Genomic DNA, 21654 nt, shown 5'->3' with positions numbered 1-21654 from the left:
GGATGACAGAGCAAGACTCAGTGTCAAAAAAAAAAAAATGTTTTCAGAAATCCCAGCTACTTGGGAGACTGAGGCAGGACAATCATTTGAGCTCAGGAGCTCAAGACTAGTCCCTTTGCAAAAAAAAGGTACCCCCTACAATGTTTTAGGATATATTAGTATCAAAAGTACTTAAATAATAACAAGGAAACAGAATCTACAAAATTAATACACATGTAAAATTTTTTTTTTTTTTTTTTTTTTTTTTTTTGAGACGGAGTTTCGCTCTTGTTACCCAGGCTGGAGTGCAATGGCACGATCTCGGCTCACCGCAACCTCCGCCTCCTGGGTTCAGGCAATTCTCCTGCCTCAGCCTCCTGAGTAGCTGGGATTACAGGCGCGCGCCACCATGCCCAGCTAATTTTTTGTATTAGTAGAGACGGGGTTTCACCATGTTGACCAGGATGGTCTCGATCTCTTGACCTCGTGATCCACCCGCCTCGGCCTCCCAAAGTGCTGGGATTACACACATGTAAAATTTTAAAAAGCAAAACCATGGATAGAGAAGATAATGACATATTTAGCATAGTAATAAAAAGATGCAAAGGGAAACACTTAAGATTTGCAAAGGGTAATAACCTGTGTTATGTTTATTCTTTTGCTCCAAAGCTTCATTAAGTTTCAGTCTAGGCCAGGTGTGGTTGCTCAGGCCTGTAATCAGATCACTGTGGGAGGCCAAGGCAGGCAGATTACCTGAGTTCAGGAGTTCAAGACCAGCCTACCCAACATGGCAAAACCCTGTCTCCACTAAAAATACAAAAGTAACCGGCATGGCGGTGAGTGCCTGTAATCCCAGCTACTCGAGAGGGTGAGGCAGGGAAAATTGCTTGAACCTAGGAGGCGAAGGTTGCAGTGAGCCAAGATAGTGCCACTATACTCCAGCCCGGGAGACAGAGCAAGACTCTGTCTCAAAAAAAAAAAAAAGTTTCAGTCTAAATATTGTTTTTGTAACTTCACCTCCCTAAAGAGTTCTAGTAGAACCTAGTATTTGCAGGCTTAATTCTCAAGTCATTACACTGGGGATAGGGCATTCATGATATTTCAGGGACTGAACGTCATGGGACATTAGCTGTTTGCTAGAGTTGAGTCATAACAGAAAGACTGAGCTAGCACCAAATCCTTCTAATAGTTAATTCTCATTTCTCAAGAACCAAGGGATATTCAATGAATCAATGGCGACACGGGGAACATTGAGATCAAGGAAGGCTAAGCCCTGGCACGTGGTCCAGTCATGGGCCTGTATTAGCAGTCAATAATCCAAGCCCCACCTTCAACTTCCTCATGCTGGGCTTGACTCACCATCATGAAAATCTCCCAATCTCGGATATGAGTGCCTACCGTCAGTCAGCCAGTCCTATCTACGGCCACCCACTTCTTAGTATCCCCCACAAAGGGAGGAGCTGCTGATCTGACTTCCAACTTGCAGGATGTTGGTGGCGCTGCAATGTTGAGTGGTCAGGTCACGATATCTAAAGTCAGAAACTCAAACTCTACCTCTCTCTTGAATGTTCTCTCTCACACCACGGGGTGTAATCTGAGCCCAGCCATTTCTGTCCCTCAGAGGGATACCCTGTGATCATGCTGGCCCATAATTTAGACTAATGTAATAATTTAGAGAGGTGTTGAAGGCTTGGCTTAAGCCTTGAGTCTAAGCCACATACTCCAAACTTTCCCCTTTTCCAGAATGTTGTAGAATAGAGTAACCAAATTGGCTCAGGTGTTTTAAAAAAAGGTTGTAAAAGATGCTTTTTTTTTTTTTGAGATACAGTTTTGCTCTTGTTGCCCAGGCTGGAGGCTGGAGTGCACTGGTGCCATCTTGGCCCACTGCAACCTCCGCCTCCTGGGTTCAAGCAATTCTCCTGTCTCAGCCTCCTGAGTAGCTAGGATTACAGGTGCATGTCACAATGCCTGGCTAATTTTTTGTATTTTTAGTAGAGATGCCACCATGTTGGTCAGGCTGGTCTCGATTCCTAACCTCAGGTGATCCATCGCCTCAGCCTCCCAAAGTGCTAGGATTATAAGCATGAGCCACCGCGCCCAGTCCAAAGATGCTTTTAACTGACCACTCTTTAATCAACTCCTGATCAAGCAACGCTTTCATTCCCTCTGACCATATGAATCCTGATAACCCAGGGCATGCTACATGCTCAAGACAGTTAGAACACTTGTGTTTTAAAACACCTGTGCACATCTATCACTGGTAGGTTGTATGCTAATAAAGCAGACTTGGTGGAACACACGGGCTCTAGGACACCTGTGTACTTCCTCCATTGACTGAGATGTATGCTTATAAACACTGGTTCTCAAAGTGTGGTCTGTAAACCAACTGCATCAACCATCACTTGAGAACTTGTCAATAATGCCCATTCTCAGGCTCTATCCCAGACCTACTGATCAGAAGCTCTGGGAGTGGAGCCCAGGAATATGTGCTTTAACAAGCTCTCCAGGTGATTCTGAGGCATGCTAAAATTTGAGAGCCATTGTTAAAGAGTCAAGGTTGTTTTTGTTTCCAAACCTGTATATGTCATTTGTACATGTTATTGTAAGTAATTTAGATATTATACAAACTGGGCTGAGCATGAGGGCTCACATCTGTAATCCCAGCACTTTGGGAGGCCGAGGCAGGTGGATTGCTGGACTCCAGGAGCTTGAGACTAGCCTGGCCAACACAGTGAAACCCCATCTCTACTAAAAATACAAAAATTAGCCAGGTGTGGTGGTGGGCGCCTGTTGTCCCAACTACTTGGGAGGCTGAGGTGAGAGGATTGCTTGAGCCTGGGAGGCGGATGTTGCAGTGAGCTGAGATTGCGCCACTACACTCTAGCCTGGGCAAGAGAGCAAAACTCCGTCTCAAAATAAATAAACAAATAAATAAAAATCAAATCAAAACCAATAAAATACAAGCACTAAAAGAAATTGAGTTTTTAAAAATAAAAATTACGTTGAAAGCTTTCAAAAAATTAAAGCAATCTGCTAACCAAAATTGTTGTAGAACCAGGCATGGATGAAACAAATGTAAAACATTGGGAAATTTTCCATTAAAATTTACAAGAGTTCTGCTGTTAGATTGCTTTACAGATGTCTTGAAATCCTTGCTCCAATTTAAATAAACCAAAACTAAAATATCATAGACAACACATTTTGAGTATGGTTTATGCAAAAAAGATTTTTATGTAATCCCAGCACTTTGGGAGGCTAAGGCAGGAAGATTGCTTGAGCCCAGGGGTTCGAGACCAGCCTGGGATACATAGTGAGACCTCATCTCTACAAAAAATACAAAAACTAGCTGGGCATGGTGGCGTGCATCTGTGATCCCAGCTACTTGGGAGACTGATGTGGGAGGATTGCTTGAGTTTGGGAGATCAAGTGAACCAAGATCACGCCACTGTACTCCAACCTAGGCAACAGAATTATACCCTGTCTCAAAAAAAAAAAAAAAAAGATTGTAAATATATTTTTTCTTCGACTTAAAATTAGTATTTTTTTAAAAGTATAAAAGTAATTTTGTACTAAGTATACATTTATGCATTTTAAATAAAAATAAAATGGGTCAGGCACAGTGGCTAGCGCCTGTAATCCCAGCACTTTGGGAGGACGAGGCGGGTGGACCACCTCAGGTCAGGAGTTCAAGACCAGCCTGACTAACATGGAGAAACCCCGTCACTACTAAAAATACAAAATTATCCAGGTGTGGTGGCGCAAGCTTGGAATCCCAGCTACTCGGGAGGCTGAAGCAGGAGAATCACTTGAACACAGGAGGCGGAGGTTATGGTGAGCTCAGATCTCATCATTGCACTCCAGCCTGGGCAACAAGAGTGAGACTCCATCTCAAAAAATAAATAAACAAAATAAAATAAAATAAAATGACTAAGGTGGGTTTGCATATGTAGTTTTTCAGGATTCCTCTCTCTGATCAAGCAACTCCTGATCTGAAATGTTTTTCATTAATCAGCTAACCACAGGCCCAATTCATGGGATAGGAGAGCTTCTCTGAATCTTGACTGTCATGATGTTTTTGTTCTTTGTGTACATAGCTCTCTGGGGAGGTAAGTGGGAGGATGTGATTGGCAAGGCAGGATTCATGTATTCCTGGGTCCCGAGTCCCTGGTCTGTAAAACTTTAAGGTGTCAAATCCCATCTTGATTTGAGAACCACCCACTGACACGGCTAGGCTTCTGGGGACAGCAAATGAGGCCATCAGTGCAGTGGTTAGACATGGAAGAACCCACTGCCAGTCACGTGAACTTAACAGTTTTCTTATGGCCACAAGAGTTCTAGTGCATTCAGCTCTGATGTTATTTGCCAGATGGTTTGGGTTCTTTGCATAACTTCTTTGGTTGCAAAACTGTACTCATAGTTTTGGTAGATCAAGAGAGGTCAAGATTAGGGAAGCAGATGTATGGAGGTGACCTCGTATATAAGTCAATGATGGCTGTATTGTTCCAAGTTCTCATCTACTTCCACAAAATCTGTTCTCAGTCATTTTTTGCCTGAAATTGCTACACTCTTGTTTACAAATAGAAAGAGTAATTCTCCAGCTGTAGCTCTTCGGCCCTCGAAATCACAAGTGCTAAGATCCCAGAGTCAGAAGTCAGTCTTGCCACATTCATTCTCTGCCCAACATGGAAGAAATGACTCCAGTGTCTCTAAGAATAAATGATATCTTGCTACAGGTAATAAAACCCTAAAATCAATGATTTCTGATTTACAACCTGGTCCTGTTCTAAGGTTTTTCTCAGCAGGAATCAGTCTGCAAGGGGATGGCATTAGCAGAAATAGGATATTTTAGAGAGGAGCATTTGGATTTTAAAGTTTGTTGATAAAAAAGTAAGAAAAACAAAATTTGTCATTTTGAGAAATGGTAGAACTAATTTACTTGCTGAGCATACATTAGACACACACACAGAGTCAGACTCACAAAACCTCTCCTCTCCAAGGCATGACTGAAATTCCAAATGCAGGATTTCAAACCCAGAGAAAATTTCTTTTCTTTTCTTTTTTTTTGGAGACAGGGTCGCATTCTGTCACCCAGGCTGACGTGCAGTGGCACAATCATGGCTCACTGCAACCTCTGCCCCCTAGACTCAAGCCATCCTCCCACCTCAGCCTCCCGAGTAGCTGGTACTACACACACGTGCCACCATGCCTGGCTAATTTCTTTATATATTTTCGGTAGAGACAGGGTTTGGCCATGTTGCCCAAGCGGTCTCGAACTCCTAGACTCAAGCTATTCACCATCTTGGCTTCCAAACATGCTGGGATTACAGGTATGAGCCACCATGCCCAATCAAGAGAAATTTCTTGTTGATATTGATAACAATAGAGGAGTGTTAAGAGCTGAATTGTATCCCCTTGCCCCCAAAATCACATGTTGAAGCGCTAATCCCTAATACCTCAGAATGTGATTGTATTTGGAGATGGGAGCTTTAAAGAGGAGACTGAGTTAAAATGAGGCTGTTAGGGTGGCCTTAATCTAATGTCTGGTATCCTTAGGAGGAAGCGTGGTGGGTGTGGTGGCTCACGTTTGTGCCATCCAAAAGCAAAATCCCATGCTGTGTCCCACCCACCATCATTCTGGGTATGCATGGACTTCAGTATGAGTTTTTAAACATACCATACTTTCAATATACTTGCATTATTTAAGTGTTCATAAGAAGACAAAATTCATCTATAAATTAATATTCAACTGTTTATAGGTTGCCCAACTATTAGATAGTAATAATATTAACAAACACTTACATAGCACTGTTCTACATGCTTTATACATATTAACTCATTTAACCCTCACAAAAACATTTGAGGTAGGAGTTTATCCTCAATTGATGAAAGTAACTGAAACATAAAGCAGTTAAGAGACTTATAAAATGTGGATAATGTACCTATCTCATAGGTTGTTGCAATATAGATCAAATATCTCAAACAGGTCCTCAGACATAATAACATTCAATAAATGTAGTTTGGGGCCGGGCGCGGTGGCTCACGCCTATAATCCCAACACTTTGGGAGGCCGAGGTGGATGGATCACGAGGTCAAGAGATCGAGACCATCCTGGTCAACATGGTGAAACCACATCTCTACTAAAAAAAAAAGTACACAAAAAAAAATTAGCTGGGCACGGTGGCGCATGCCTATAATCCCAGCTACTCAAGAGGCTGAGGCAGGAGAATTGCCTGAACCCAGGAGGCGGAGGTTGCGGTGAGCCGAGATCGTGCCATTGCACTCCAGCCTGGGGAACAAGAGCAAAACTCCATCTCCAAAAAATTAAAAAATAAAAATAAATAAATGTAGTTTGTATTTTTATTACACTGCCATCTCTAATTAGATAAGGTCGAATTTGAGACTTTAGATATCTAAATGACATTCATTTATTCCACAACCATTTATTCAACAATTACTATATTAATATTACTAATTAATAAAAGGCACTGTACTAAACCCTGGATGGTAATGACAAGCAAATGCCATACATAAGATGTTTTAGAGGAAACACAGGAAGGATAAGCCATGCTGTTTGCAGTGATTACCTCTAGGAAGTAAAACTGGGGAGAAGTGATGTTCCGATTTTGACTTTATACACTTCTGTATTCTGACTTCTTTTTCTTTTCTTTTTTTTTTTTTGAGGTACGGTCTCGCTTTCGTCACCCATGCTGGAGTGCAGTGGTGCAAACATGGCTCAGCTTTGGGCTCAAGCAATTCTCCCATTTCAGCCTCCTGAATAGCTGGGACTACAGGTGTGTACCACCACTCCCAGCTAATTTTTCTTACTTTTTTGTAGAGACAGGGTTTCACCATGTTGACCAGGCTGGTCTCAAACTCTCGAGCTCAAGAGATATGCCCACCTCGGCCTCCCAAAGTGCTGGGATTACAGGCTTGAGCCACCATGCCTGGACTGACTTTTTTTTTTTTTTTAATAAGCAAGAATGACTTTATTATTTAAAAACCAGTCAATGGGGAAAATATTTTTCGCAAAATATGAATGCATGAGATTGCGATCAACTTTAGTCAGTCCTTCAGGAAAAATGTATTTCAAGTCCATTCTGTGAAAGATGAAAAGTACAAGTGTTCTGCCCTCAAGGGTTTACAGTCTGCCTGGGTAGATAAGATGCAAGCAGGACTAAAGTCACGCCAAAATAGAAGACAGTTTGTAAACACCAGGTGAGCAAGTAAAGCAGAAAATTCATGTTCAGAGATGTATATTAATGGCCTTTGAAAAATAGTTTTGGATGGCAATGAACATGACTTCAGTGGCAGCTGATGAATTACAAATTCAGGGACTCCACTAAAGCAAAGGAGGTTCTTAGTCAGCAATCTACCATTGAATACGAAAATAAATTCAGGACTGTTAATGGTGAAATGAGTTAGGGAGTTGGAATTCTGGTGCTGGAATTGAACGTTCCACTTACTCAAATGTGTGGAAATCTATAAAAAATGCTGAGTCCATGACTAAGAACTGAATTTTCATGCAGGTCACATAATAATTCAGGGATGAGTCAAAGTGAAACCAGCCCAATTGTCCCATAGAAATGATGTTTATGATTCTGAATAAACATAGAAATTTACCTTTCCAGTCTTGAAACTTGAGAAAATTACATTTATCTGAGAACCCTTCTTAAGAAACAAACCATCAGGCCTCCCAGGCAGTATAAAGGAGCTGAAACTTACCAGATCACTGCATCTGGGCAATGACATGCCAGACCCCTCACCATTTATGATTGCCTAACCAACCACCTGCTGCCTGTTGAGCAACTCCTCTTCCATACTCCTCCCTAATTCCTGTTTTCCCCCACATGGTTACATTTATTCCATTTATTCCCTGCTATATAAACCCCTAATTTTTATTTTATTTTATGTTATTTTGAGGCTGGGTCTCACTCTGTCACCCAGGCTGGAATCCAGTGGTGCAATGATGGCTCACTGAAGCCTCAACCTCCTAGACTCAAGCAGTCTTCCTGGCCAGCCTCCCGAGTAGCTGGGACTTACAGGTGTGCACCACCATACTCAGCTGATTTTTTTTTTTAAGACAAGAGTCTCACTCTTTTGCCAGGCTGGAGTGCAGTGGTGTGATCTTGGCTCACTGTAACCTCCACCTCCTGGGTTTAAGTGATTCTCTTGCCTCAGCCTCCCAAGTAGCTGGGACTACAGGCACCCACCTCCACGCATGGCTAACTTTTTGTATTTTAGTAGAGATGGGGTTTCACCATGTTGACCAGGATGGTCTCAAACTCCTGACCTTGTGATCTGCCCACCTCGGCCTCCCAAAATGCTAGGATTACAGGTGAGAGCCACAGTGCCTAGCCAATTATTTTTATTTTTTGTAGAGACAAGAGTCTCACTATGTTGTCCAGGCCGGTCTCAAACTCCTCTCAAGCAACCCTCCCACCTTGGCCTCTCAAAGTGTTGGAATTACATGCATAAGCTACCACATCCAGCCTAAACTCCTAATTTCAGTCAGCAGGGAGATAGATTTGAGACTGATCTCCCATCTTCTTGGCTATAGCACCTGATTGAAGCCTTCTTTCCTGGCAATACTTGTCTCAGTGATTGGCTTTCTATGCAACAAGCAGCAGGACCTTGACTGAACTCCTAATGTTTTGGTAGCAAAAGAAGTACTAGAACAATGAAAGTGTTAAAAATGAAATCTCACTGCATCAATTCACTAGTAGCTGTGAGGTAGGAGGCAGGACTTGACTCCAGAGGCGAGGCTGAGATATCAGACCAGACTGGGGACTAGCTAAAACAGGGCTGGGGTGAAAGCAGCCTTCAATCAGACAGGTCCACCAGTATGCCATGTCAATTTGCTGTTGCTACAGCAACACCTGGGAGTTACCACCCCTTTCCATGGCAATGACCCAATGACAACTACCCTTCCCTAGAAATTTCTGCATAAACCTCCCCTTATCTGCATGCAATTGAAAATGGGTATAAATATGACTGTAAAACTGCCCTAAAATGCTATTCTCTGCCTACAGGGTAGCCCTGCTCTACAGGAGCAGTCACGGAGCTGCAACACGGCCAGAGCTGTAACACTGCCTCTTCAATAAGGCTGTTTTCTTCAACCTCTGGCTTGCCCTTGAATTCTTTACTGGGCAAAGCCAAGAACCCAGATAGGCTAAGGTTCACTTGGGGACTTGCCTGCCCTGCATCAGCTGGACACGCTTAACTTCTACCAAATTTATTTAAATAAATAGTTTGAACCTGCTTCCCATACTCTCTCATCACCCACTCCCCTGCCTCTTGAAATCTGCCCTTTACCCTTCCCCCGCTTTACCTTCCCCCCTTTAATTATTATTTAATTTTAATTATTATTAATATTTATAAATTATAATAATTTATAAATATTATTATCAATGGCCTCCTGGCCACCTTTGTGTCCCTCAAGCCTAGCAGAGCCCCTGGCAGAGTTCTGAAATGTTTGCAGAGGTGAATCAGTGACTCAATTTCATGGTTTTTCTCTAAGCCCTGTTACCTTTGGCCATGCTGGAGCATGACATTAATATTGACGCACCTCTGCTTCCCAAGTAGCTGGACGAATGTACCAACATGCCCAGCTAATTTTTTTTTTTTTGAGACGGAGCTTTGCTCTCATTGCCCAGGCTGGAGTGCAATGGTGCGATCTCAGCTCACTGCAACCTCTGCCTCCTGGGTACAAGTGATTCTCCTGCATCAGCCTCTGGAGGAGCTGAGACTACAGGTGACCACCACCATGCCCAACTAATTTCGTATTTTTTTTTAGTAGAGATGGGGTTTCATCAGGTTGGCCAGGCTGGTCACGAACTTCTGACCTCTGGTGATCTGCCTGCCTCAGCCTCCCAAAGGGCTGGGATTACGGGCATGAGCCACAGCATTCGGCCATGCCCAGCTAATTTTTTGATTTTTTGATAGAGATGGGGTCTCATCATGTTGCCTAACTTGGTCTTGAACTCCTGGGCTCAAGCAATCCTCCCACCTTGGCCTCCCAAAGTACTGGGATTACAGACACGAGCCACAGTACCTGGCCTAGAGTCACTTTTGACTTTTCCCTGTTCCCTTTATGTATAGCACCTCCTTCCATTCCCTACTGTCTTCCTCTCCTTTCCTACAGTCACACCTCAAATCCTGGCTGGCTCCTGTCCCCTCTCACCTGATAACTGCCACAGTCTCCTGCCTGGTATTCCCACTTCTTGCCATTCTTCTCCCGGAATACAACCTGCAGTTCCCCATGAGGGTAAGTTTCCTAAGATGAAGCTTTGCATTTGTCACTCAAATATGAACCTCTCAGTGGCTCTTTTTCAAGATAAAATCCAGGCTTTATGTCTGATTTTCAAAGCCCTGAACAATCTGGTTCTTTCTGCTGTCTTCAACTCCATCTCCTACTTCATGCCTACAGGAGTTCTCTGCTGAACGTAAGAGTTTAAGTCAATCTGGACAGCCTTAACTAGGATGATTACCTAATTTATCATCCAAACTGGAACCCCTTTCAAAGTGAAAAGATGTGCCATCAAGAAATGGGGTCAGCTGGGCAAGAAATGGGGTCGGCTGGGCACAGTGGCTCGTGCCTGTAATCCCCGCACTTTAGGAGGCCGAGGAAGGTGGATTGCTTGAGCTCAGTTCAAGACCAGCCTGGGCAACATGGTGAGACCCCATCTCTACCAAAAATACAAAAATATTAGCCAGGCGTGTTGTATGCACCTGTGGTCCCAGCTACTTGGGAGTCTGAGGTGGGAGGATCGCATGAGCCTAGGGGGCGGAGGCTGCAGTGAGCTGAGGTGGCGCCACTGCACTCCAGCCTGGATGACAGACAGAGTGAGATCCTGTCTAAAAATAAAAAGATATGGCGTCAAGCGAGGTGGCTCACACATGTAATCCCAACACTTTGGGACGCCAAGGCAGGAGGATCACTTGAGTCCAGGAGCTTGAGACCAGCCTAGACAATGTAGGTAGACCCTATCCCTACAAAAGGTAAATTAGCTCAGCACAGTGGTGCATAGCCATGGTCCCAGCTACTCAGAAGGCTGAGGTGAGAGTATTGCTTGAGCCCAGGAGGTTGAGGCTGCAAAGCTGTTGTCATGGCCTGGGCAACAGAGCAAGACTCTGTCTCAAAAAAAAGAAAACAAAATTGGGCCAACAGGGCATAAACTGGGATTGTCCTGTATTACCTGGGATGTATGATCACTCTGTTCTTAATGTCCCCCGCCCATCTATACACAGGCTACTAATGGAGATCAGCTACTAATGGAGTATGTCCAGAGTCCTCACCAGCCTCTTCTCTCCTCTAAATTTCCTGCTCTAAGTCTGGTACCTGGAGTCTCCATCTTTGATAAGCCCCCTTCCAGCCCTCAGGTTAGACCACCTGGTTAGCTTTCAGTTTGGCCTTCTCACCGTAACAGTCTCCCTCTGACCTACCAGCTCCCAGGAGCTGGCTCTGCCCCTCCCAGGCAAGACTCAGCCCCCATGCTTGAAAAGCATTGCCACCTCCGCAGTCACTGCCCTTCACATCTCCCCCTGCCTTGGACATTTGTCCAATTGCTACCCTTCCTTCCACACTCAGATCTTCCAGCTTAGCCATTACGATCTCTCTCTCTGACCTTCTGTGGCCTCTATTTTCTCTGTCATTTGCTTTGCACTCACCATAGCCCTATCAAGCAGTAACTAAGTTTGTGGGAATTTGTTTGGAGTCCCTAAGAAAGGCTACTGGCAACAAAGGTCCCCGGCTGCTTAATCACAAAAGACAAAATGCAGCATTTAGCAGAAAGTGTACATTCCAGTTTTGATGTCCGTCAAGTTCTTTTCCTTCCAGATTTTCTGCCTCGTAAGTATTCAGTTCAGTTTATGAAACACCTACTATCCACCAGGTGCTGTTTGTTAGTATAAGGAGGAACGAGACCATGCAAGTTGCAAGGGCTTTGTAGACAAACAGGGGATGCCTGTAGTATCAAGCACTGCCCTTGAGCCTCATTTCCTGGGCTTGTGTTTGAGGATACTGCTCGTTTCCTCTGACCACGCTGTCTGATCACACTGAGCCCATACAGCTGGGCTTTTCCATCTGACAGTCACTTTGGCCTCTCACTGAACTATAGGTGACATTAGGGAGGAAGGCTGCCTGTGTCTTTGATGTGTCACTCAGTAACCCACCCAAGTAAATTTCATGTATAACACATGAGTTATATGTGAGTCAGGCCATCCCAAACATACCCTCCAAAGTTGAAGAAAATCCACCCAGTCTTTTTCAAGAGATGCAATAACATGCAGTTATATTTGCATGGATTATCATAAGTGTGCCTTTTACTGGAGACCCAGAATGAGAAAACGCTGACCTCGGCCATAAATGAAGACTTTAAAGTTCAAATTCTGCCTAACAACTACACCAAACAACTGAGCACTTTGTGGAAACCCAAAGGGGAGGAAATGGGTATGTGGGAGGTACGTGTGAGTTTCCCCTCCACACCATGCTCAACTTGTCCTTCCCCACCAAGCCCAGCTGGAGTGGTACTCACCCACACACCTCTTCCCATCCTCAGCCAGGATGTAGCCACTGTAGCACTGGCAGACGAAGGAGCCCGGCACATTCACACAGAGCTGCTCACAGTTGTGGTCCTCCATGGCACATAGATCCTGGACTGAGGCAAAGTCACGCCGTTAAATACAACGTCAGGCACAACTGAGAACGCCCCCAGTGCAGGGCGATGCAACAAGCAACTCCAGAGCCCTCACCAAAGTAAGTTTGAGAAACATTATAAGATTTGATATGTGATCATAGTAGAAAGTTTGGAAAACATAGAAAAAAAGATAAAAGAAAATCTACCTGTAATCCCCCCATCTGTAATCCTACCACCCAGAGGCAACCACTGTTAACCTTTTGGTGAGTTTTCTTTCCAGCTGAGTTTCTGCATGTATATAAAAATACATTTTCAGCCAGGCATGATGTCTTATGCCTGTAATCCCAGCACTATGGGAGGCAGAGGTGGGTGGATCACTTGAGGTCAGGAGTTCAAGACCAGCTAGCCAACATGGTGAAACCCCATCTCTGCTAAAAATACAAAAATCAGCTGGGCATGTGTGCCTGTAGTTGCTGCTACTCAGAAGGCTGAGGCAGGAGAATGGCTTGAACCTGGGAGGCAGAGGTTGCAGTGAGCCGATCATGCCGTTGCACTCCAGCCTGGGCGACAGAGCGAGACTCCATCTCAAAATAAATAAATAAAATTTAAAAAATAAAAACACATTTTTCAAAGTTGGAACTACTCATCACCTCTATGAAACACATTAAATATTTTTTTTTTGAGATGGAGTCTCGCTCTGTTGCTGGTATAAGGAGGAATGAGACAAGGCTCTTTGGAAACCCTCTTTGTACTCTATTTATTCATTCTAGTAAGAAATGATGAAAATGGAGAAGCAAAAAGAGGCTGGGCAGAGGTAACAAATATTACCAGGGAGAAATAGATACATGCCTATTTGTGGTCTTATTTTGGTCAAATATTTATTACGTGTCCACAAAGTGCTAAGCTCTGGCTGTTTATTCACATGCAATGTAGGAATGGACTTACAGTATGTATCTACTGCAACAGAACTAAGAATACAGCGGTGGATGAGAAGATTAAAGGCATCTTCCATCCATCACTGACTCAGTCTCTGACACTATTTCCCAGCAAGGAGAACAGCTTGGATACCATGAAACAGCTAGCTGTACCAGTGATTTTACCATTAAAACTGTAGACCATCGGAGAGCATTAAAGGGACTGAATATATTAAAGAGAATTTTCAAAAGCCGGGCGCGGTGGCTCAAGCCTGTAATCCCAGCACTTTGGGAGGCTGAGGCGGGTGGATCACAAGGTCAAGAGATAGAGACCATCCTGGTCAACATGGTGAAACTCCGTCTCTACTAAAAATACAAAAAAAAATTAGCTGGGCATGGTGGCGCGGTGAGCCGAGATCGCGCCATTGCACTCCAGCCTGGGTAACAAGAGTGAAACTCCATCTCAAAAACAAAAAAAAAAGAGAATTTTCTCTGGTTAAAAGCTATCACTACAACAGGTTTGATCTTAAAAAAAAACTCAATTACCTAGAGAGCTTGATTAATTCCTGAATCCAATGGCTACATTTTAATATTTTCTTCTAGATCTTTGAGTTTCATAGTTTATTATGCTTTTAGATAAATATAAAATGTCAAATGGATTTTTAAAAAGATAAAAGTTGATTTGATTCAGCATCTCTATTAAACATTAACATTAAATAATTTTAAACATAAAAACTTACATCATCACATTTTAAAAACACTTAGGTCTAAGATTCTACAAATAAAAATTCTGGTTTTAAAATCCTAAAGAAGTATTTTTACTCCCAAATCAATAAAGCAGATGGAAAAAACCTATAGACACAAATTCTTTTACCTCTCATCAGTATGTTTATATCTTAGATTTCCAATTGGGAACTCCAACCAGAATGTTCAATGTAAATTTCCAATGGATTCAGATGTAAGGAAAACACCCATAACCAGAAGAAAACTTCAGCTAATACAAAAATCATAGTGAGTAATCAAAGAATAAGAAAACCTAAATAAGCTAGGCCAGAGATATAAGAAATGTCTGAATCATACAATATTCATTCATTTACTCAATAAATATGTGTTGAGCACCTACTATGTCCCGGGTATTGGGGACATTGTGGTGAACAAAACAGGCCAGGGGTTTCTGCTGTCACTTAGCTTGTATTCTACTAGGGGTTAGTAACATGAAGCTTTAGGAAGAGTATTTTCGGCTGAAAGAACAGTGAATACAAAGGTCCCGAAGTAGAACAAACCAACCCCATTTGAGGAACAGAAAGGCAGAGTGGCTGTTAGATGCCACCTAAATAACTAACATGTGAGGTTGGACATGATAAAAAATCCCTAAGAGAATTGCCAAGAAAACGATGGGAGTTCAGAATTGGGACAGATTACTGCAAGTCAAGCGGGGATTGGGAAAGGCTCGCAGATATGGAGAAAGAGAAACGGCACTCCAGGCTTGGGACGCATGAGTAAACAGAGAGGGAAGCAGGAGAGGCGTGGCAGCTGAATTCTGCTCTGGAAATTCCAGAGGGTAGTTTGCTGCACTCACGTGGCAGCAAAAGAGAGGATGGGAAAGACCACTGACACCAGAGGCAGAGGGACCTTGGCCTGCAGGCTGAGTAGGCTGAACTCCGATCAGTGGGCAATGGGGACCACTCACGAGAAAAACCTTAAAAAGAGAGACCAGCAATTTACCCAAGTTGTGCTTTGGAAGGATAAGTCTGGCAGCGCCACAGATCTTCTCAGATCTGGGAAAATTTAAGAACCTCTAGCAAAGGTCAATGAAAAGCATTGCTTTCCTGGGAACAGCAGTAGGTTTCTGAGTTCCGGGCTAAAGCAGCTTTGGGTTGCCTGAATGATGATGAGAAATTTAACCTCTTGTTATGAGGACCTTTAATCATTCTTTAAACTTTTGGTCTCACCCATCAGCTGTCATCCTACTGGCATGAGTCATAATGTTAACTACGTATGTGTTTATGGAGTGATGGATTTACTGTGTCTCTTTTTTTTTTCTTGAGACAGAGTTTTGCTCTTGTTGCCCAAGCTGGAGTGCAATGGCACAATCTTGGCTCGCCGCAACCTCTGCCTCCCGGGTTCAAGCAATCTTCCTGCCTCAGCCTCCCAAGTAGCTGGGATTACAGGCATGCACTACTACACCTGGCTAATTTTGTACAGACGGGGTTTCTCCATGTTGGTCAGGCTGGTCTCAAACTCCCGACCTCAGGTGATCCGCCCACCTCAGTCTCCCAAAGTGCTGGGATTACATCCGTGAGCCACCACGCCTGGCCAAAAGAACCCTTTTGAAAGTACTATTTCCAAAGCAATGAACCAGAACCTTGACAGGACTATCTTTGTTTCCCAAAAGGTTTCTCTGTGCAGAGTAGGTAGAGAAAGGCAAGGACACGCTTGTTCCTTTCAGGGCAGGCTGGGCTATCCACAGTAGAATCTGTGAGTAAATACAAGGTCCCATCTACAGAAGCAGAGGGGATCTTTGAAAATCTTGATGCCAAGGTACTTCCCACCACAATTAAATTAGACTGGCAGGGGGTGGGATTTGGGTAGTAGTGTTTGTTAAAGCTCCCCAGGTGGCCCGAGTGTGTAGACAGGCTGAATGTCATTGAACCTAACAGATAAAGCTCCCCACAATCCTCCATGGGGAAGGCGCCCAGATCCAGGAGTCAGGCTCCCCCTTTAATGACTGAGACCCTAAGGTTCAGCTTTCCTCTTCTAAACAAATCTGAGTGGCTGCTGCCCGTGCTGCCCTGTCCAAGAGGCTAAAAGAAGCCCAAACACCTATGTGCAGATGCACGATTACTGCTCGCACTCCAGAACTGTCCCACAAATAGCGAGCTTGCCAGTTGGCTTCATGCAGATTGTCCTTTCTGTTTTTAGAAATGTTGGAGATTTATGGCTACAAATGATTTGTACCGACCCAAGGGAAACCACTCAGGGATTAATCTAATTAAACAAAGACAAAGGAATAAATACAGACTGGGTTCTGACAAAACAACTTTGCTGTTTTTCTGGCAGCGGCCATTTCCTTTTGAAACAAATACAGATGTTTTTGGATGATTCCTTATGCTTTTGAAAAACAGCCCTTTTTCTCTCTGAGACCAGGAGGATTTCACTGAAGGATGAGAAGTGCTGAGTCCAGAGCTACCCCCTGCCCCTGGCAAAGCCTTCCACCTTCTCCACCTGGTGACCCCCATGAATGGCTCACAACCCCAGTCAAATGTTGCCTCTTCCGGGATGCCTCCTTCAAGTTGGCTGGACTTAAGGCTTCTTCCTCTGGGCCCCCACAGCACTACAGACAGGGCTCCACTCTAGCATTTAGGCACTGATCCCATCGTATTGGAAGGACTTGATCATGGCTGTCTGCCCCATTATAAGTGGCTCAGTTTTGTCTCCCCAGAGCCCAACACAGTGTCCTAGCACATATATTTGGTCTCCATAAGAGTTTATTTCCTGAATGAACAATGAAAAAGGCTCAGATTCCCTGCCTCCCAACAGGGATGGTCCCAAAGTCTTAAGAATACCCTCCTTCATCAGATGTGGGGTCCTCAAAAGATGACTGAGATGGGAACAAAACTCTCCAAATCTCTCTGCTTCTCCTCATCCCCAGCAGGAGGTATTCGCACACTAGAAGAGGGCTCAGATTGAGGTAGAAGGCAGGACTCAACTCCAGAGGTGGGCTTAGACCCGGGACCAAATTGAGGACTAGCTAAAACAGGGCTGGGGTAGAAACAGCATTCCATAAGACACACCCACCAGTGTAACATGTCAGTTTACCATTGCCATGGCAACACCCAGGAGTTACCAACCCTCTCCATGTCAATGACCTGATAACCCAAGAGTTACCACCCCTTTCCTAGAAATGTCTGCATAGACCACCCCTTAATCTACATGCAATTAGAAGTGGGTATAGGCTACTGGGATCACGCCTGTAATCCCAGCACTTTGGGAGATGGAGGCTGGTGGATCATGTGAGGTCAAGAGTTCAAGACCCATCTGGCCAACATAGTGAAACTCCATTTCTACTAAAAAATATAAAATTAGCCAGGTGTGGTAGCAGGTGCCTGTAATCCCAGTTGCTTGAGAGGCTGAGGCAGGAGAATCACTTGAACCCGGGAAGCAGAGGTTGCAGTGAGCTGAGACTGCATCACTGCACTCCAGCCTGGGTGACTCCATCGCAAAAAAAAAAAAAAAAAAAGGTGGGTATAAATATGGCTGTAAAACTACCCTGAGCTATACCACCTACTCTCTACCTATAAGGATAGCCCTGCTCAGCAGGTGCAGTCACGGAGGCATAACACTGCCAGGGCTGTAACACTGTCTCTTCAATAAAGCTATTTTCTTCTACCTCTGCTTTCAATTCTTTCCTGGATAAAGCCAAGAACCCTCACAAGCTAAGCCCCACTTTGGGGCTAACTTGTCCTGCATCAAGAGCATAATGACATCTCAGAGCCAGCCCCCAGCTATGGACACCAGAAAAGCTGTCATGACAAGGAAGCTGTGTGCCTTGCTATCCACTGCATCCTGGTATCTAGCACAGTGCCTGGCACATTGTCCTTGCTCAGCAAATACTTGTTGAACAGATGAATGAATTCATGCTCACGTGATGCAAACACAGGGTTGTCAGGTGTTCCTAACTCACCTCTTTTACCTACTCTTGTAAGCTCTGTGAAGGACAGGGCCATCTCTCTAAGTCTTGGTGTTCCTCATGGTGCCTGTATAATGCCATGCACTTCACACAGTCGGTGCTTAGTAGCCATCTATTGATTTGACTTGACATCCCCTCTTGCTGGCCAGCCTAGAGCACTGTCTCAATTAATAAATGTCACTGGGCAGAAATGGGACAGCTGGGGATGATCCTGAACTATCCTTTAATTTCCCCTTAGCAAAGATGAATTTTTAGAATAGTTAACTTTTACCCTGGGGTCAAAGATGGCAACAGAAACTTGAAAGTCATGGCCTTCCTCCCTCTCCTGCACCCCTCAGATCCAGTCAATCCTGGATTTACTTATCTTCATCTCCCCTGCCACCCTGGAGCCACCATCAGCTTTTGGCTGAGCAGCCATGGCAACCTCTTAACTGGTCTTCCTGTATTCATCCCAGCCTAGCATTCTCCTGTAGCCAGAGTAATCTGCTCCTGCCTCTCCTCTGCTTAAAACCCTTAAGGTTTATCACTCCTCTAGGATGAAGTCCAAAAACTCTAATGTGATGGCCAAGGGGGCTACAAGGCCCACCCCTTCACCTCTCCAGTCTTATCTCAAGCCTCCTCTTATTTTCTCTGCTCCATTTACACTGCCCTCTCCATTTTCAAATCAAGCTTCTTCATGCCTTGGGACCTTTGCACATGCCATTCCTTTTGCCTAGAATGCTCAAACCTCTTCCTCACCTCCTTTAGGACTCACCTGAAAGTCCGCTTTCTCAGGAAACTCTGACCTGCCACTAGGGGTGAAGTCCTCCCTGAGAGTTTCCCTTTGTAGTCCTCATCACCATAATTTAATTCTTAATTTGCAACTGATTATTTCATGTCTATTTCCCCTGTCACATAGGGCAGCTACAGTGCTTGTCTTGCTCAGCACTCTAGTTCAAATATCTAGCAGCTGACATGTGGCCAATTTAAAAAATATTTGTGACTGACTGACTTATTAAATCTATTCAATCACGAAATGGTTCAGAGTGCTGGGAAAACAGCAGTGAGCAAATGGACAACAACAAAAAAAATCTCTACCGTTATAGAGCTGATGGTCCAGTGGGGGAATCAGTCATGTGCTAGAGGCAGTTGTACTGACTCACACGATGCCGAGCATCTCCTCCCACATCTGCATTCAAAGAGGCCAAGTTGGTAGCTTGAAATGTCCATGGCGGTAGTAATTACGCCATGGAAATTGGCAGACACTACAAATCAGAGCTTTTGTCTCCTGGAGAGCCAATTGTTACATATTTAGCAGTACATCATTGACAGGGGAATGATAGCAAACAAAGCAAATAGGTAAAAATATGTGATATGTTATAAGCAGGAAAGGGAGTGGTGAGAGAGCAGAGCTTCCATTTTTAACAGCGTGAACTGAAAAGATGATTTTGACCTTCTCCAAATTTTTATTTGGACCTGAAAGAGGCGATATGACAAATGATGAAGGGAGCCACCACTGGAATAGGACAGGATGTCAGTTATATCTCTTCAGAAAGGGGAGGGGTGAAGCAGGCAGGTGAAAAGAATATAGACTTTGGAGCCAGACTTGGCCCCAGCTGAATGACGTGCACGACTTCAAGTAAGGGACCTGATTCAGTCATCATAAAGAGCTTAAATATCTTATTTGCAGGGTTGAGTGAGATTAATGTAGATGGACGAAGGATCTGTCTCACAGTAGATATTTTTAATTTTTTTTTTTTTTTTTTTGAGACAAGGTCTGGCTCTGTCACCCAGGCTAGAGTGCAATGGTGCAATCTAGGCTCACTGCAACCTCCACTTCTTGACCTCAAGCAGTCCTCGCACCTCAGCCTCCTGAGTAGACCCAGTTTCAAAAAACAAAAAACAAACCAAAAAAAATCTACAAACATGAATATTAGATTCCAACGTTCTAAAAAAAGTATCTCTGGCTAAGTTTGGTTTGTGAGTTCTATGCTGAATTCAACTGATATAGCAAAGTAGGTAATTTTGAATTTCAAAACAAAAGACCTGGCCTTGAGCTATGCCTTGCCAAGGGCCAACCATTAGCAGGTATCTGACAGTCAGCAAAATGTGCTTGCTTCTTTCAGTGCCTGGAGAGTTTTAAGAGGGATAATTCAGTCTTCCCAGGTGAAACTAATTAGTGAAGATTTGCTGTCAAGAGCCCCAAAGCTGTGCTCAAACCCACCACAATTTCCCCAGAGGCTCCCATGCACCCTAGATTTAAGTGCCTTCCTTTAGAAACCCTGGCGCCTGCATCACAGTCCAGAGAACTTGGAAACTTTCATCTGCTTACACCGGAAGGAGGGAGCACCAAGCAAGGCGGTGAAGGCTATGGCCGTCATCCAGGGCTGAATCAAAGGGTTTTTACTGACGTTTCAGAATTTTAGACAAGCTGCACTGCACGCTGTTGACACCAATGACAGTTTAATCTCGCCTTTGGAGTTAAAGTAAATGAACACCTCTAGAAGACACCCTCCACTTTTTATAGCTCTTGCTGTTATTTAACCCGAGATGTAGAAATCAGAAATTGTTTATCACAGCAAGAGAGAAGGAAAAATGTGTTATTAGGGCTGCTACTTAACTCAACTGGGTAAACGAGGGGGTCTGCCCGCTCCCACAGGAAAGCTTGCTAACAGGGCTCCACAAATGCAGGCAAAACCCGAGCTTGCATTTTCGAGACCATGCCCTTTCTTTCATCACAGCTGAAGGCACTAATCTTTTTTTGACAACTGCAGTTTGGATTTAAAGGCTTCCGCTGGTGAATGAGTCATCAACCTCGTGCTTCTACATTGAAAGAAACAAACAAACCCAACGTCACTGAGAAAAACTATCCTTTCAGGCAGACTCCAGCTGTGCCCCGTCTCCTCCCTTCCCGCAGCAGTTGAATATATTTTCAATCAATTCTATTCACTAACAAGATTTTGGTTTTCCTTGGGGAAGGGAAAAGGAGGAAGGGGAGAATCTCTGAAATGAAGTTTTAAAATATGGGTAAATCTGAGTGAATGAGGTTGATACAAATAATAAACAAACAAGAATAATGTTCTATTCTCGTAGAGTGCTTTTCAATTTCCAAACTGTTGTCACATCATTATGTTCTTAATATAAATCCCCTTTTGTGTGGACGCTCCCAGAGAGAGATCTTGTTTAAAATATCTAAGTCAGTGGTCCTTAAACTGCAGCGTACATCAACATTCCCTGGAGGGCTTGGGAAAACCCACATTCCTGGGCCCCAGTTCCAGAGGTCCTGATTCAGTGGGTCTAGGGTAAGCCTGGGAACTTTCATTTCTAGTAAGTTCCGGGCAAAGCTGATGTTTTCCGGGGGGACCACACTTTGAGAACCACTTGCCTGGGTGCTCATAAAAACAGCCAAGCAGAGGAAAAGCTGTACAAGGTTCGAGCTCGTGTTCCACTGATGTAT

At 44.0% G+C, this 21654-nt stretch overlaps 1 protein-coding gene across 3 annotated transcripts in view; it reads right to left on the bottom strand.

Annotated features, from left to right (window-relative positions):
* MATN2 (matrilin 2) overlaps positions 1 to 21654 on the bottom strand; it is a 173369-nt gene that overhangs the window by 63797 nt on the left and 87918 nt on the right. For all 3 annotated transcript variants that reach the window (XM_064384440.1, XM_064384441.1, XM_064384442.1), the window contains exon 5: positions 12513 to 12635. In XM_064384440.1, coding sequence (XP_064240510.1) covers positions 12513 to 12635 — 123 coding nt within the window. The remainder of the gene's footprint in view (positions 1 to 12512; positions 12636 to 21654) is intronic.

This window comes from Aotus nancymaae, unplaced genomic scaffold (assembly GCF_030222135.1).
Source record: "Aotus nancymaae isolate 86718 unplaced genomic scaffold, 86718_ANA_hifiasm-v0.15.2.pri h1tg000036l, whole genome shotgun sequence".
Lineage (NCBI taxonomy): Eukaryota > Metazoa > Chordata > Mammalia > Primates > Aotidae > Aotus > Aotus nancymaae.
The sequence above is the reverse complement of the archived record's forward strand: the minus strand, read 5'-3'. Positions and strand labels throughout refer to the sequence as shown.